Source organism: Leptonychotes weddellii, chromosome 5 (assembly GCF_054177405.1).
Source record: "Leptonychotes weddellii isolate Sample4059 chromosome 5, ASM5417740v2, whole genome shotgun sequence".
In the NCBI taxonomy this organism is placed as follows: Eukaryota; Metazoa; Chordata; class Mammalia; order Carnivora; family Phocidae; genus Leptonychotes; species Leptonychotes weddellii.
The window spans coordinates 102,017,623-102,035,727 of record NC_138373.1 but is presented as its reverse complement, the minus strand read 5'-3'; the positions used below and the strand labels follow the sequence as shown (position 1 = coordinate 102,035,727).

Sequence of the window (18,105 nt, the reverse complement as noted above, 5' to 3'; positions counted from 1 at the left end):
ATGGAGCAGTTTAACACAATGAGCACAGTTCTTTGACTAATGGAATGTGATGGAAGGGCTATTGTGTGTGTTCCATGAGTTCTCTGGTGCAGCAATTCTGACAGAAGTCCTGGTTGACCCTGATAGGACCTCCTTGATTCGGAAGCTAGCTCTTCACTAGACCAATCCCTCTGGCACTGGGATGGAAGGCACCGAGTGACTGGACCCAGGTCATATACTCAGCCCTGAGCTGCACTCATGGATGGGGATAGGGAAAATGAGGGGTATTTCCCCAAAGGAAAACCAGAGTATGGCTCCCAGGATAATGCTGAATGACATATCCACCACCTTAAGACAGAGAGCCTGTTGTCAGGGAGCTCCGTCAGGTACGGAGATGACAGGGAAGTGACTGTCACATGGTAAGTGCCACACTAGTGTAGTTAGATGAAGAGTTAGGAAAGTCTTCTCCGAGAACTTTGAGCTGGATCTTAAAGGAGGAGCAAATTTTAGTCAAGCAGGCAAGAGAGAAGAGGGCCATTCCGACAGAGGGAACAGCTTGAATAAAGGCCTGGTGTGTGTGTGGTTGGGGGGAGGTTGGGGGGACCAAATAATCGGCACTATGTGTCTCTTCCAATGTGATGTACTCACAAGGACACATTCTGCCCCTGTAATTCCTACCAAAAAAACTCAAAGCCTGAGTCTTATGAGAAAACACTAGACAAAACCAAATTGAGGGATATGCCACAAGCTAATTGGCTTATAGTCCTTAAAAATGTTCTCAAGTGAACAGGTGATTGGGTATTAAAGAGTACACTCATGATGAGCCCAGAATAATGTAGAGTTGTTGAATCGCTAGATTGTACACCTGAAACTAACATAACACTGTACTTAACTACACTGGAATTAAAACTAAAAACAGTACAAAAAAAGATCTAAAATTTTTAAAAATGTTCCGAAATGCAGGCTTCTGGTGTTATCTCCAAAGGAGGTTATGCCCACAGTTGCATTTCAGTGAGTACTATTTTAAAAGTTAATTTGTTTAATGTAAATTAAATATATAGATACACACATACATTTTATGTACACTTATGGACAAGAAAAAATCTAGATGGATATACATCAAAATGTTAATTGTGGTTATCTCCAGGTGGTGCATAAGACTTCAGGTCTTTTCTTGTGGTTTATCTAGATTTACTAAGTTTTCTATACTGAAAAATTATGTAACTTGTATAATGAAGTATACTAAAAGGAAAAATTCAGAGAATAGGGACACCTTGGTGGCTCAGTCAGTTGAGCAGCCGACTCTTGATTTTGGCTCACGTCAGGATCTCAGGGTCATGATCTCAGAGTCCTGGGATAGAACCCCATGTCGGACTCTGCCCTCAGCCGGGCGTCCGCTTGAAAGTTCTCTCCCTCTCCCTCTGCCCCTCCCCCTGCTCACTCTCTCTTTCTCAAATACATAAATAAATCTTTAAAAAATATTTCAAAGAATTGGGGCACCTGGGTGGCTCAGATGATTAAGTGTCTGTCTTCAGCTCAGGTCATGATCCCAGGATCCTGGGATCAAGCCCCGTGTCAGGCTCCCTGCTCAGCAGGGAGCCTATGTCTCCCTCTCCCTCTGTCCCTCCCCGGCTCGTGCTCTCTCTCTCTCTGTCTCAAATGAATAAATAAAATCTTTAAAAAAAAATAAAAGGGGGGCACCTGGGTGGCTCAGTCAATTAAGCATCTGCCTTCAGCTCAGGTCATGATCCTGGGGTCCTGGGATGGGGCACCATGTCAGGCTCTCTGCTCGGTGGGGAGCCTGCTTCTCCCTCTCTGCCGCTCCCCCTGCTTGTGCCCTTTCTCTCTCTGTGTGTCAAATAAATAAAATCTTTTTAAAAAAATAAATAATAAAAAATTCAAAGAATCAACAGAAAAAAGAGGGAAAGAGGGAAGGATGATTGGAAAGAAGGAAAGGAGAAAGGGAAGGCAGATGGGAAGGAAACTGGCAGTATTGACAGTTACCAAGTATCACCTACTTCGTGCACTGAGTATCCTTTCCCAGTCTTTTTTTTTTTTGTCCTCTTTGTAAAACAAAAAAATGTAAAACTGTACATTGTTGAGAATCTATTCCTTCTTTATAAAACAAGCATTAATTCTGTTAGGTGGCATTTATTTAGCTGCCAGCACTGTACGAGATGCTGGGGATACAAAAGACAGGACAGGGTCACTTCCTTCAGTAAGTTCAGAGTAAATAAAAAATTGCAATCTTGTATGAGAAAGGCAGTAATAGACACACATCTAGGTAGAGGGAGAGAAATACTCTTTCTGAAGAAGAGTGGGTGGTGATGTCTCACAAAAGAGGACACACACGAGCTGGGTCTCAGGAAAGTAGCAATCATGGGGGGCAGGGGGAGGGTAGAATCCAGGCCCAAGGAACAGCCTGTGCAAGGACAGGAGCCCCCACCCTGCACATTAGGGACTCTGAGTGGTTCAGCATGACTGCAACAGAGACATTAGAATGGGGTGGGGAGCGGGTGGAAGAGAGGAAGCTGAAGAAACAGGTCAGTTTTTAGAAGACCTTGCAGATCATCTTAGGCACTCAAAACATTGTCCATGGGCCAGCAGCCTGGCATCACCTGGGGGCCTGTCAGAAATGCAGATCCCAGGAGCGCCTGGGTGGCTTAGTTGGTTAAGCGTCTGACTCTTGGGGCGCCTGGGTGGCTCAGTCGTTAAGTGTCTGCCTTCGGCTGGGTGGCTCAATCGTTAAGTGTCTGCCTTCGGCTCAGGTCATGATCCCAGGGTCCTGGGATCGAGCCCCGCATCGGGCTGCCTGCTCTGCGGGAGGCCTGCTTCTCCCTCTCCCCCTCCCCCCATTTGTGTTCCCTCTCTCACTGTCTCTCTCTCTCTGTTGAAAAATAAATAAAATCTTTAAAAAAAAAAAAAAAGCGTCTGACTCTTGATTTCAGCTCAGGTCATGATCTCGGAGATGGAGCCCCGGGTCAGGCTCCTTGCTGAGCGTGGCGCCTGCTTGAGATTCTCTCTCTCTCTCTCTCCCTCTGCCCCTCCTCCCTTCCCACTCATGAGAGTACATGCTCTCTCTCTCTGGAAAAAAAAAAAAAGAAAGAAAGAAAGAAAAGAATGCAGACCCCAGACCTCCAAATCAGAATCTGCACTTTAACAAGAGGTTCAGGCGAGTCATTTGCATATTCATGTTTCAGGAGGCACCAGGGAGCCTGCCAGTCAGATCTGTCTTCCCTTTGTGTCCTTAGTAGGGGAGAGGAGGTGGGTCTTCATCTTCTCTTCCTGGTTTCTTCAGCAGCTCCTCTGCCTCCACTAACTTCAAAGCACCTCAGGCCTCCAGCCTCTGTTCCCTTCACAGACCTTGCCTCAGCCACACTGTCCTAAACACACCTTACAAAACCCTTGACTGTAGGGAACCCCTTGGATTTGAAAGATGGTAAATGAAAAGGTAGGATTCTATGATTCTATAAAAGAATTCCTTGCATAGCATGGTAATCTTATGAAATTCATTATGCCCAAGCAGTGGTACATGCTGAAACTGTACATAGGTTCAAATAACATTTAGAAAAATTTACAGATGCTAAGTCCATAGTGCATTAAGAATGGGAGCTGAGGATGCTTGGAGACATCATTCCTGACCTTTTCTTTGTAATAAGCTGTGTTGGTTTTTTCTTTTTTTGAATATAAAAACTAATACATGTGCATTATTGAAAGCATGGGAAATACATTAGTTTGAAGAAGAAAATAAAAGGGCAGTCAGAGGGAAAAACAGAAAGTTTTCAAAACAAACTGGGAGGGGCGCCTGGGTGGCTCAGTCATTAAGCATCTGCCTTCAGCTCTGGTCATGATTCCGGGTCCTGGGATTGAGCCCGGGTCCTGGGATTGAGCCCCGCATCGGGCTCCCTGCTCAGAGGGAAGCCTGCTTCTCCCTCTCCCACTCTCCCTGCTTGTGTTCCCTCTCTCGCTGTGTCTCTCTCTGTCAAATAAATAAATACAATTAAAAAAAAAAAACTGGGAAAGAGAGATGGAAATCAGGGCATGCAAACACACACACACTCTCTCTCTCTTCCTCTTCCACCCACTCCCTGGGTCCTTCTGATATGGTTATATCAATAATTATGAGTTGATCAGTATTGAATGTTTACATATTAAGACTGTAAACCCTGTTGACCACAGGCCTATGTAGTATATGGTGATTACTTTTCCTTTCTTGCACAACGTTTTGCTTTTCTTAATCAGTTATTGTTAGTTGTTTGTACATTTACTTTCCTATGTCCTTATTATTTTTCTTCACCACCTTAAGTGGGTAAATATCCTCCCAGTATGTTCAAATATATTAGATGTTCTTTCATTTCATCTTGCTGACACCATATCGTCTTTCCAAATCTTCTGACTTCTCTAGCCTGCACGGGATGCTCCGGAGCTCTGTTGTGCAGCTGTTACGTGGGCATCTCTCCTCATCTCCATCCTGGGGAATCCCCTTCACCACCCTCCTCTGTTGGAAACCTGCATTCTAGATCCCATGAACTTCCCTTTCTCGGGCTTTCTACTCATTTTAGTGGAAAACCTTTCCCAACAACTTCCTGAGAAAGAGTTGATGGGAAATAATACTTTTGGTTTCTTGCATGTCTTGAAGTGTCTTCATTTTGTGTTCACAATTCATCATTTGGCTGTGTATCAAATGAAAGTTTGGAAATAACTTTCCTTCAGAATTTCTCTGTCTGTCAAATAAATAAATAAAATCTTAAAAAAAAAAACCTTTTTATTTTAAAATAATTATATGTGCAGTGAGGTCCCATACACCCCTCACCAGGTTCCCTCAATGATTACATTTTTTGTGATTATAATGCACTACCCAAACTGGGACATTAACACTGGTATGTGTGTATATAGTTCTGTGACATTTTATCACACATGCAGATTCATGTAACTACCACAGCAATCAAGACACAGAACCAAAAAAAAAAAAAAATGACACAGAACCGTTCCATCGTCACAAACATCTTCCCTGAGCTATCCCTTTATGGTCACATCCACCCCTACCATCCCTGGCAACCACTAATCTGTTTTCCATCTTCTGTAATTGTTTTTTCCATTTTGAAAATGTTATATAATGGAATCATATAGTTTTTATCTTGCAGGGATTTTTTTTTTCACACAGTATAATGCCTCTGACATCCATTTGAGCTAATGCATGTATCAGCAGTTTGTTCTTTTTTATTGCTGAGTAATAGTCAATGCTACAGCTGTCCCACATTTCATTTAACCATTCACCTATTAAAGGACATTTTGGTTGTTTCCAATTGTTGGCTATTACAAATAAAGCCCTGGGGTGCCCTGGGTTGGGCGTCTGCCTTCAGCTCAGGTCATGATCTCAGGGTCCTGGGATCAAGCCCCATGTGGAGCTCCCTGCTCAGTGGGCAGTCTGCTTTTCCCTCTCCCTCTGCCCCTCTGCCCTGTTCATTCTCTCTGTCTCTCTCTCTCTCTCAAATAAATATAATCTTAAAAAAAAATAAAGCCCTATGAACATTCATGTAAAGGTTTTGTGTGGATATAAATTTTCATTTCTCTAATATAAATGCCCAGGAGTGTGATGGCTTGGGTCATATGGTGTTTGTTCAATTTTTTTCTTTTTTAAACAGATTTATTAAGATACAATTTACATAACGTAGAGTTCACCCATTTAAAGTGTACGAAGTAATATTTTTTAGTATATTTAGAGCCCTTCCCTTCTTCCCCACTGACCCACAATGGACTGTGACAACGAGGGAGAAATAACCCTTTATTATATTATGGTAAGGTACTGAGATTTGGGGGTTACTTGTTACAGCATTTAGCCTGCCCTGACCAATTTGGCTCTGTACCTCCTGTATCTCAGTTTCCTCATCAGAAAATAAGGGGTTCAAAATAGGGGTTCTCTTGGTTGCGTTTCAGCTATAACACTCCATTTATAAATTGTATGGTTATTGTTTCCAAGTGGTTTAAAACTCTGCAAGGACTAATTATAGAATTTCTCAACTACAATAAGGAGTAAGTTCTCCATTTACAGATGGGTTGTGTTCCAAAAGTCCAGACAGAAGTCCCTTGTTGGAGTTTCTGGAGTGAGAAAATAGACTCGATATTTTAAAATATACACAGACTCCTGATTAACCCTCAGTCCTGAGGCCCTCTGACCCCCAAATGGAGGCAGTGAGTGAGGTGGAAAAGCAGGGAGCAGGGGCTCTAGGGCATGATTTGAAAGGGAAAGAAGGGAGAGTAAGATGGACTAGACCATGGGCCAAGACATCAGCTGCACAAGGTTCCTTAGGAAGCCATAGAAACCATTATACATGTCAATCGTTCCTGACTTATATAATTCCAGTTCTATATATACACACGTCTGCATTTTAACTGTTCTTGGGTATATGTTCTGTGCAGGGTAGAGATGAATTTGCCATGGAGCTAATGAAGCTCAAGCTTCAGGGTCCTCATTTACTAATAGAACACTTCTAAGGCCCTAGAAATGTGTCTACAGGGTCATTTGTTTTTGTAAAATTTGAAAAAATATGATATTTTAAGTACAGGTGGTTAAAACTTGGATTTCCACTTCGATGTCCCTTCCTTCACATTTGCCCTTGTGTTAAATGGCATTGGAATGGCTACAGGCATTTTTGGAATCCAGCTAAGGGGAAGTTTAGTTGGAGATACACTCCATTTAGGATCTATTCACATGGTTTAAAATTACTTCCATGCATAGCTGAACTTTTACCTGCTGAAGGAATAATTCTAGAAGTCTCTTATCCACCACTATTATGACCTAGAGGTGCAAGGCCAGAGTTCAAATCAAGATCTAAACCTGTCCTACATTTAGCACCTGGTACCAGAAGTATGCAGGAGTGGAGGAAAAAATAAGGGTTAGAAGATGTATGAAGCCAGAAGCTAGTCTGAAGAAAATTCTTCCAATTGTCAGCTGTGCAAAAATATAAGCAGAGGATTCTGCCCATATTGACATCTAGTCAAAGTAAGTTTTGTCCTGTTGGCAATATACTCAATAACATAGTATATCATTATAAATGTACCATACATTCTTTTCTTTTTTGATGGGAACTGTTCAAGATACAATTTCTAAGAATTCTTATCTTTATATTTTTTTGATGACACAAATTACCAAGATCAAAGCAGATAATAAAAAACTCATAACACACCAATTATAATGAGGTTTTCAAAGGCAAATTGGCTAGTAAATGTAATCAATTTGAAGAGTATATCTAAGATTAGTCTTTGCACAGAAAAATTTTAAAAGCTGACAAACACCACAAATATCACAAAAAACTCCCATAATAATTTGATGAATTAAATGCTAGTCACACTTGAATATTACTTTTTTCTTACATTTTTGGCTACATACTCTTTGGTTGCTTCTTCATATGGCAATGATTTAATAATACCATTTTTTAGAGAGGACAAAAAAGATAATTCAGTATTTTCTTAGCATGGCAGATTAAATTTGCCCTTTATTTTTTTTTTTAAGATTTGCTTATTTGCAGGGAGGGGCAGAGGGAAAGGGAGAGAGAAACCCAAGCCAACTTTGCGCTGAGGGTGGAGCCCGACGCAGGGCTCAGTCCCATAACTGGAGCCAAAACCAAGAGCTGGATGCTTAACCAGCTACACCACCCAGGCACACCCAAATTTGCCTTTTATTATTTGATCATTTAGAAAAGTCTCTTTCAGGTTCACAATTTGTTATTGGCAGTGTCATGTAAATTTAGTTTGTCATCAAACTGGGGAAAAACTTGATCAAGTTTCTTTCATCTATGAGCTGAAATTCCAGAGCTTTTAAAAATGTGTAATTTGGGGGCACCTGGGTGGCTCAGCCAGTTAAGTGTCTGACTTTGGCTCAGGTCATGATCTTGGGGTCCTGGGATCGAGTCCCGCATCGGGCTCCCTGCTCAGCGGGCAGTCTGCCTCTCCTTCTGCCCTTCTCCCTGCTCATGCTCTCTCAAATAAATAAAATCTTTAAAAAAATAAAAAATAAAAATGTGTAATTTGTTGTGATTTATTTCCTCATTGTAAATAAATATTCACTTTTACATGTCTCTGTATTTGTAATCTTTTAAAAAAATTTTTATTTAAATTCTAGTTAGTTTACATACCATGCAATAGTGGTTTCTGACTCATCACTTACATAGAACACCCAGTGGTGCCCTCCTCAATCCCCATCCCTCATCTAGGCCATCCCCCACCCACCAAGCACATCCACCCCCACAATTGTATAAGCATCAGGCTCCACAAAACCTGGCCAACTGCAGTGTTGAGCATGCTCCTAGGTGCTGCTATAGCTATTTGAGGTGTTGGGGTGACTCAGGCCCCAAGCCCAGGAGCTGAGTATTGTCAGGTCATCTGGGCCAATCAAGAATGAAAAATGGACACAGGTTCAAAAAGTCACCAGGGTGGATCAAACTAAAATGCCTCTTTATGGGCTCACCTCTGAGGTATTTTAGGTCCCCAGCAACATTACCAGACCCACCTCTATCTTTGCTTCTCAAGGATCCCAGGATGAGGAGGAGCCTGCCATTCCCCATCTAGACCTGGTGACTTTTTTATCTTTCTGGTGAACAGTGTTTCAAAAACTCAAAAACATGCCCATGTCCTTAATGAAACCAAACACCTTACTGGCAATAATATATACTGTGTTTAAAAAAGCAAACAAAAAGCGTTTACAAAAGCAAGGTGATTCCAGCGCCTTGAAAATTAAGGGTGGTCAAGGGTTTGTGCTAGCGCCATCTAGTGACAAAAGGAGGTAAGTTCGGCTCACCAAAATCTGTCAAAACACTGGGGAGAGAAATGGTACCAGGGCTGCTGTTCCACCCCGAACTTTTTCTGGAAGTTGTTCAGAGTACTGTGGCTTACTCAATTCCACTATGACTTTTGGTCTTTAACTTATGTCCCCAAATAGATCAGGCAGAGATGGAAGTATGAAGTACAAACTGGGAGGGCAAGAGACAGGGCCCATTTTAACCTCTGCCGCTTAAAATTTTACCTGCAGAGGGCGCCTGGGTGGCTCAGTTGGTTAAGCGACTGCCTTCAGCTCAGGTCATGATCCTGGAGTACCGGAATCGAGTCCCGCATCGGGCTCCCTGCTCGGCGGGGAGTCTGCTTCTCCCTCTCCCGCTCCTCCGTCTTGTGCTCTTTCTCTCTCTCACTCTCTCTCTCAAATAAATAAAATCTTTAAAAAAAAAAAAATTTTACCTGCAGATAACACGACCTGCAGAGGTCATACTTCAGTTCCTTAGAAGTTCAGCAAGCCACTGGCTTCATGTAGCAGGAGGCCCTTTAAGATGGCAGGCCAGGTGGGGAGAGGTCAACACAACTCTGCTGACCCCTGGCTGAACCTGTTGGATATTCTGGGCTATCCTGACTTCTAACTGGAAACTGCTACCTGGGCTAACCCCTTGGTCTCTCTCCTTACCAGCTCTGTTCTTTTCCTACCTCTGGCTCAGCCCATATTTTGCCTACCTCCATTCCACTTTGTCTGTTTCAGTTCAGCTCCTTTCTTCCTTCCATTCTAATTTTCCTAAAACAAACCTGGCTTTAGTCATCTACTTGCAGCTTCTATTAAGTTTGTTTTTGTTCTCCTAAATTTTACTTCATGTGGTAAGTACACTTAATATGAGATCTACCCTCTTACCAGATTTTTAAGTGTACAGCACAATATTGTTATCTACAGGCACAATATTGTACAACAGATCTCTAGGCCTTATTCATCTTGCATAACTGAAACTTTGCAGCCATCGATTAGCAACTCCCCCTATCACTCTCCCCCCAGTCCGTAGCAACTACCATTATATTCTTGTTTCCATGAATTTGACTATTTTAGATACCTTACATAAGTGGAATCATGAAGTATTTGGCCTTCCATGACAGCCTTATTTCACTTAGCAAAATGTCCTCAAGGTTCATCCATGTTGTCACAAAGGCCAGGATTTCCTTCTTTCTTAAGATGAATAATATTCCATTGTATACAACACCACATTTCTTTTATCTATTCATCTGTTCAATGGACACTTGTTTCCACATCTTGACTCTTGTGAAGAGTGTTACAATGAACATGGGAGTGCTACTATCTCTTCGAGAACTTGATTTAAATTCTTTTGGATAAATACCCAGATATGGGATTGCTGGGTCATATGGCAGTTCTATTTTTAATTTTTGGAAGAATTTCCATAGAGGCTGCACCATTTAACGTTCCCACCAACAATGTACAAGGGTTCCACTTTCTCCACATACTTGCCAAAACACTTGTCTTTGTTTTTGTTCTTCGATAATAACCATCCTAACATACGTGAGGCAGTATCTCATTGTGGTTTTGATTTGCATTTCCTTGATGATTAGTAACATTGAGTGTCTTTTTACATACCTGTTGGTCATTTGTATGCTTTCCTTTGGAGAAATGTCTATTTAAATCCTTTGCCCAGGGGCGCCTGGGTGACTCAGTCATTAAACATCTGCCTTCAGCTCAGGTCATGATCCCAGGGTCCTGGAATCGAGCCCCACATCAGGCTCCCTGCTTAGCAGGAAGCCTGCTTCTCCCTCTCCCACCCCCCCTGCTTGTGTTCCCTCTCTCACTGTGTCTCTGTCAAATAAATAAATAAAATCTTTAAAAAAAATAAATCCTTTGCCCAGTTTTTATTTATGTTATTAGTTCTCCAGCTATTGAATTATAGGAGTTCCTTATACACTTTGGAAATTAATTCCTTACCAGATCTATGGTTTGCAAATATTTTCTCCCATTCTTTAAGTTGTCTTTTTACTCTATCAATGGATTTCATTGCTGTGCATAAGTTTCTTAGTTTGATGTCATCTCACTTGTCTATTTGTGCTTCTGTTGTCTCTGCTTTTGGTGTCATATTCATGAAATCATTGCCAAGATCAGTGTTTCCTTTTTTTTCTAGCTATCAGTTTCAGGTCTTACATTTAAGTTCTTAATCCATTTTGAGCTGATTTTTGTGTAAGGTAAGGGTCCACTTTCATTATTTTGCTTATGAGTATCCAGTTTTCCCAGCACCATTTATCAATACTGAGTTTTCATTCAACAAATATTTATTGAGCATCTTTGGGCCAGGCATTATGGTAGGTATAGGGGATTCAAGGCTGGGAATAACATAATGGTTGCAAGCACATCCTCTGGAACCAGACTGCCTGGGTTCAAATCCTGGTACCATCATTTCTAACTGCATGACCTTGAGCAGGTTACAAATTGGTTGTAACCCACTGTCCTCATATATAAAAAAGGGATAACTACGGTCTTTTCTTCACAGGAGTGATATGACGACTGAAAGAATATATGTAAAGGTCCTAGTCAAGTGTTTGGCACCTGATAAGCACTCTCAAGTGCTGGCTCTTAAGGATGGTCCTTGCCTCTCAAGGAGCTCACAACTTACAGTTGGCCCTTTCCACCTGACTCACTTGGCAGTCAGAGCCATCTTGGTCTTCTGACACTTCAAGTGACCCGTAGCTTCTGGCTACCTTTTCCTGGAACCATGGGATGAACCGGGCGCACGTTCCTGTATCACAGATTCTTTGCGTGACTCTGTGTAAGTAATTTCTACCCTCTGGATCTCACTTAATGCACTTGTAAAGGAATGTAGCTGATCAAAATTTATTTCCAACATCCCAACAAACTTCTTGTTCTGGGTACCTCAAGTTGAAACTGTCAGCTTGGGCAAGTCACTTAACCTCTCTGCCCTCATTTCCTCACCTGTAAAATGGGATAATATTACTAACCACCCCCTAGGCTGTGGTGAAGGTTCAACAAAGCAACGCAAGCCCGGCTGGCAGCGCTCTCCCCGCGGACGTCAGCCCTCAGACCCACCCGCCTTTGCCATTCAACGCACGCGCGCTGGTGCCCGTGCAGCTCGCAAGCCGGCTTCCGACTTCCGACTTCCGGTTCCGCCGGGACCCAGAGACCAGACTGACTAATGGCGGCGTCCACGAAACAGGCTACGGGGGGCGTTGAAGAGGCCGCGGCGGACGAGGAACCGCGAATTCTGGAACCCGGGGCAGCCCCATTTGGAAATTTCCCTCATTATTCCCGCTTCCATCCTCCAGAACAACGGCTCCGCCTCCTGCCCCCGGAGCTGCTTCGCCGGCTCTTTCCTCAGAGTTCCGAAACGAGGCCGATCCTGGGGCTCGACGTGGGGTGTAACTCTGGGGTGAGTGACGCGGGCGGGGTCGGAGGTTGGGGAGCCGGGCAGTTGGCTTCCTCCGCTTTCGCTGGGGCTTTGGTTCGGGCGTGGCGGTCACACCCATCACGACTTTTCCAAAAAGAATTTAAAGGCGTCGCGTGGGTCAGCCCCGTGCTGCTGCTACCGGACCTCTAGGGTCCCACCACCATCTCTCTTAGGAATCTTGGGGAGGAATAATTTTTAACTCCGTTCCAAATTCCTGCGTCCCCACCCGTGCGTTCGCCACCTCACGGCCAAACCTCATGTGGGAAGGGTCACCGTATTTGGGCTTCCCGCACTTGCCTCCTGTCTAGCGTAGCTGGCGACCTGGCTTCAGAGACGGGGCTTCCGGAGACTCACCTTTGGGAGCGTAGGGTTGGGATTGGTTTACTGGGAGAGATGAGCCGGGGTGACTGAATCATGTTTGGAATTAAGACTCCTGTGCCATATAGTGTAGGATGGACCCTGGAGCCAAGTGGATATTTATTTAAAAAGCAATGAGTTGACTGAGTACAGTGGAGAGGATCGAGAGGGAGAATACAGCCTCCTGGTGGAGGAAGGCATTGCCACGTCTTCTTACCGCAAAGTATTCTTAAGCGTAGAGTGATTATAGTGAAATCACATCCAGAATATCGAAATGTCTCTCTGACACCTATTGTAACTACTAGCATATCCTAGACTGACCCTGTGATTGCATATTATAGGCATGTAATAAAAAGTAAGTCTCTACTCCTGACCCTAAATTCTCCTTTACCCCTACACAATGGCAGCCGCTGTTTATAACTTCCTGGATATGCACCCTATGTGTACACAAGCATTTATGTATGTATAAATATCCTACCTCTTTTAGCTTTATACATAGTAGCACACTGTTTTTCACCTTGCTTTTCACTTGATAATTTGGAGGTCACTCATGTCACTACATTCTTTTTTAGCAGCTTCAAAATTGTATGGATGTACCATAATTTATAGGGTGCTTTATTTACATTTCTAAAACGCCCAGGCCTCACTCTAGACCAACTGATTCAGGATCTTGGGTGATTGAACCCTTGAGTCTGTATTTTCTTTTCTTTCTTTTTTTTTTTAAGATTTTATTTATTTATTTGACAGAGCACAAGTTGGGGGAGCGACAGGCAGAGGGAGAGGGAGAATTAGGTTCCCCGCTGAGCAGGGAGCTCGATGTGGGCCTCCATCCCAGGACCCTGGGATCATGACCTGAGCCAAAGGCAGACGCTTAACTGAGCCACCCAGGCACCCCTATGTTTTCTTTTTTAAGCTTCTAGGGTATTCTGAGATTGGGGAATTGAGGATGGAGAGGGTGAAGAGATGTGGAGGAGTGACTGATGTAGCAAAATGACTAGTCAAACTGGCATACCCAAAATCAGATTGGAAGAGGGAGTCAGAATAGAAATAAGTATGGAAATGGGGAGAAAATTAAGCAGCATAGTATAGGACCTTCCTACTCAAAATGTGGTCCTTGATCTACAGCATCAGTATGACTTGGGTGGCTTATTAGAAATACAGAATCTCAGGGGGCACCTGGGTGACTCTGACAATTAAGGGTCCGATTCTTGATCTCAGCTCAGGTCTTGATCTCAGGGTTGTGAGTTCAAGCCCCGAGTTGGCTGCATGCTGGGTATGGAGGCTACTTAAAAAACAAACAAACTAGAAACACAGAATCTCAGTCCCCCCCACACACAATCTATTAAATCAGCAGCTTTATTTTAATAAGATCCATAGGTGTTATGCATATCATTAATTATTAATATGGATATTAAAATGTGAGAAGCCTGGTATAAAGGAAAGAATCTAATGTAGCCTAAATCATGCCATGTACTATGTGTGACATTGGACAAGTCACTAGCCTCTGAATCATAATTTTTAAAATACAGAATTTTTTGTGAACTATGCCACACATACAGAAGAGTGCATAAAACATAAATTTACACTTTATGAATTATTATAATGTAGACACCTTTATCACAATAGTCCAGATCAAGAATGAAACATTGTGAGTACCCCATGAATCCCTTATATCACTAACCCTGTTCATAAAACCCCCCTCCACCCAAAGGTAACAACTAGCCTGATTTTTATTATTTACTTGCTTTTCTTTATAGCTCACTATTTTTGTATCTCTAAACAATGTAGTTTAATCTTACCCATTTTTGAACTTCATATAAATGGAAGCTTACCATGTATTTTGTTTTGTGTCTTGCTTTTTTACTCAGAATTATCTACTCAACATTGTCATCCATATTGATGCACTGAGCTGAATTCCTTCATTTGTAACTGCTATTTAGTATTCCATCTTAATGAATATACCACATTTAAGTATCCATGCTACTATTATTGGACATTAGGTGATTTCCCGCCACACTTTCTTCACTTGCAGAAAGGCCTAAGTATTTTCCTTACAGGATTGTTGCACAGAGCAAAATGAGGTGATACATAAAAATGCCTTGAAAAAATGGATTAGAACAACATAAATTTGAATTGGTTATAATGGTTATAGAAGTCAACGCTAGAGAAAGGAGATGGTGACTTGTTTAAGAGTCAAAGGTGCCGAGATGGTGAAAATCACAAATCATTAGACTAGGCTAGAAGGAAGAAGATCAGCAGTGACTTTTGGGAGTAATGGATGTAGAAGCAGAATAAATCTCAGAAGGGGGTAGTGAAGCATAAGCCAGGTAGTAAAATTGAGGTTGTAGAGCGAAGGCTAAATGAGGAATCTCTGGAATCCAGACTTACCCAACTACAAGTCTGAAAAGCAGATTTTTATAAGCTGGTGCTTGCTCTGTTCCTCACCTTCCTGGTAAGGGACACTGGTTATGCCCTTGGAACTCTTTCCTCCTCCCTAGGGTCTGAGATACCTAAAAAAATAAAAAAAGTGAGTTTACCAGCATATTACTTAAGGTGGGAAAGACTGATCTCAGCTCCTTTGCTGCATTCATTTGGCTGTAACTTTCAACCATACAACCCAAAGTACCATCAATGTCAGGAAGGTATAGAGAGGACACATTATAGCCTGAGACCCCTGGAGGGGACCAAGAACCTGCTCTGTGGAAAACTTTTTGGGCAACCTGCTTAACCTAGGAGCTTCACATCCTATAAAGCCAAGGGTAAGTGACAGTCCAATGGGATGATAAGAGATAGAGGTTTTTCTTACATTCACTGGTTGAGAGCTGCAATGATAAAGCTCTTTTGGATTTCTCTAGGATCTGAGTGTGGCTCTGTACAAACACTTCCTTTCCCTACGTGATGGGGAGACCTGCTCAGATGCCTCAAGAGAACTCCATCTACTCTGCTGCGACATAGATCCAGTCCTGGTGGAGCGAGCTGAAAAAGAATGCCCTTTTCCTGATGCCCTGACCTTTATCACCCTGGACTTTATGAATCAGAGGACCCGGAAAGTTCTCTTGAGCTCTTTCTTAAACCAGTTTGGACGTTCAGTTTTTGACATTGGCTTTTGCATGTCAATAACCATGTGGATTCATCTGAACCACGGGGACCATGGCCTATGGGAGTTCCTGGGTCACCTTTCCTCCCTTTGCCGCTACCTCCTTGTGGAGCCACAGCCCTGGAAGTGTTACCGGGCAGCTGCAAGGCGTCTCCGGAAGCTGGGTCTTCATGATTTTGACCACTTCCGTTCCCTTGCCATCCGAGGTGATATGGCCAATCAGATTGTGCAGATCTTGACCCAGGACCATGGCATGGAATTAGTATGCTGCTTTGGCAACACCAGCTGGGACCGAAGCCTTCTGCTCTTCAGGGCAAAACAAACCAGAGACTCATCCGATTCCTGAATTACTGACAGAGGAAGGGAAAGAAAGGAACAGATTAAGATTCTGGAGACAGTGAGACAGGAGGGCAGGAAGACCAGGAAAGAGATACTGAATACTAAGAATTAGGTTAACTTGCCTTAATTCATGATTGTAAGGCAGCCTCAAAACGTGGCAGAAGCTTTTGTCCAAGACATACAATTGAAAGAATCAGTATCTATTCCCTACTGTTTGAGTTGATCCTGGAAGAGAATGTATCTGTGGAGCAATGAGCTGGGTTATCCAGATTGAGATGGCCTAAAGAAAGTGATCCTGGTTCTAGGATATGGAAGGGGCTGCTTCTAGTGGTTAGAGACTTATACCAGGCTAGCCTTAGAATGTATCAGTTTCATGGGCAACTTGAATCTAATCTGGCTTCTTCAGGCTTTTTCTGGACTTACTCATCCTGCCTTTCAGGCAAAACCTCACAATACAATCTGGAATGAAGAGTCACTGGCCTGGCTAAAGGAGAGGGTTAGTAAGAAAAACATCTTATCTTTCCAGAGCAGGTCAAGTCTCCAACATGCCCAGGTTCAGCACAACAGGTAACATACTGGCCAAAATGCACTGACTAGCATTTATAAAATGTTTAAAAGATTTAAATTATGAACCCAATATCCAGCTGGTACAAATGAAATTAATGAAGTGGGACTGTATAATTATATATAATAAAAGTGACTTGAATATGATTTAGAATGCCCTGTGATTCTGGCGTAGGTAGGAAACTTCTGCTTTTAACCACTCTATCCGGGGAGGTTTCAGCTCAAGAAAAAGAACCTCACCCAAGCTCAGAATGGAAAACATGCCAGAGAGTAAGTTAATTCAGGACTTTTTTTGTTAGCATCCTCTGCCAAAGCATACCAGTATGGGGGTGGGAATATGTGGAGGGAAGCAGGCATAAAATGCAGTCTACAATTGGATGACTTTAGCATCAATGCTATGGGATAGGTGTCACTGATGTTTGTCAGGTTTTGATACCTATGAGTTGAGTCCAAGGGAAAGTGGAAGATGGAGAAAGATTTGTTTGGTGGAGAGAAGATGAGAAAACAAAATATACCTAGCTAAGAAGGGAGACTAGATTGATGAGCTTCAAAATGCTTAAGATCCTATTATTTTCTGAAGTTATAGGAGGAGTAGGGAATAAGAGAGTCTGAACCACCAGTTAGACATTCGACCTTTTGATGGAGAAGTTAGTAAAAGTTCCTGCTAGAGAATTTCAACTTTATGCATGAGAGAGCAAAAACTGGTGCAGTCCCTAAACGATAGGAGAACGGAACCAAAACCTTCATTTAGGAAAACCAATTTTTCTATTTTGTGCAGGATAATTATGTGGTTGGTGCTATTTCCAATCTCAGACTCCAGTACTACTTTTCAGTCTTTTTAGATTCCTGCTCCTGATCACTTTCATCTTAGTGACTCTTCTAGACTTTTACCCTTCTGCAGGTTCTTGACTCTGTATCCCTGCTCCATTAATCTAAGCAGATGACCTAACCACCAACCAGCGCCATTCTTGTTTGCTGTGTCAGGAAGTCTTTTCTTGCCCTCAGTCTTAAACTCCTTCATCTTCCCTCCTTTTCACTTCTGAACTTACCCAGTGAGCTTTTACCCAAATAACCTCTGCCCGAATTCCTGATCCCAACCTCTACTACCTCTCCCAAACTGTGCTTTATTGAGGATCCCCTTGGTGTATCCTTGGCCTCATTGACTCCCTGTCCACCTGCCAACGTGCTCAATTCTCTCTCATCTTGAAAACCACTAGCTTTTCGTCTGTCCAGTCTCCCTTCAGGTTTATTCAGTCTCTCCCTCCATCTCTTTGCCACCAAACATGAGCGAAGCCCTTGAAAGAATAGACCCCACAGCATCTGCTCTCTCATTTCCCATTCAATGCCAAATCCTGAGGCTTCTTGTTCAGTCTTCCTCCTGGGTCATGGCACTATTCAGCACAACTGACCCCTTCTTTGAACTGCTCTTCCTTGGTTTCTTCACCGTGCCCTTCTCCCTTTATTCTCTTCATGGCTATCTCTTAGTTTTTCTCTACTCTTAAAGCAGTTAGTTCAAATTTTAATTGAACTTAAGTTACCTGGAGAGTCTTGGATTCA

At 42.7% G+C, this 18,105-nt stretch overlaps 1 protein-coding gene and 1 long non-coding RNA gene across 2 annotated transcripts; one reads left to right on the top strand and one right to left on the bottom strand.

Moving 5' to 3' along the window:
- Positions 1–4,280: 4,280 nt before the first annotated feature.
- On the bottom strand, positions 4,281–11,781 carry LOC145721789 (uncharacterized). Its single transcript, XR_014145698.1, has 2 exons — positions 9,211–11,781; positions 4,281–9,001 (listed from the first exon to the last, which is right to left on the bottom strand). It is a non-coding gene; the product is annotated as an uncharacterized LOC145721789 (long non-coding RNA).
- A 117-nt stretch (positions 11,782–11,898) lies between these two features.
- BCDIN3D (BCDIN3 domain containing RNA methyltransferase) lies at positions 11,899–16,695 on the top strand. Its single transcript, XM_006729237.3, is given in 3 exon segments — positions 11,899–12,173; positions 15,404–15,969; positions 15,971–16,695. Coding segments are annotated over 3 exon segments (876 nt in total). The 5' UTR covers positions 11,899–11,939; the 3' UTR covers positions 16,047–16,695.
- Positions 16,696–18,105: the final 1,410 nt, after the last annotated feature.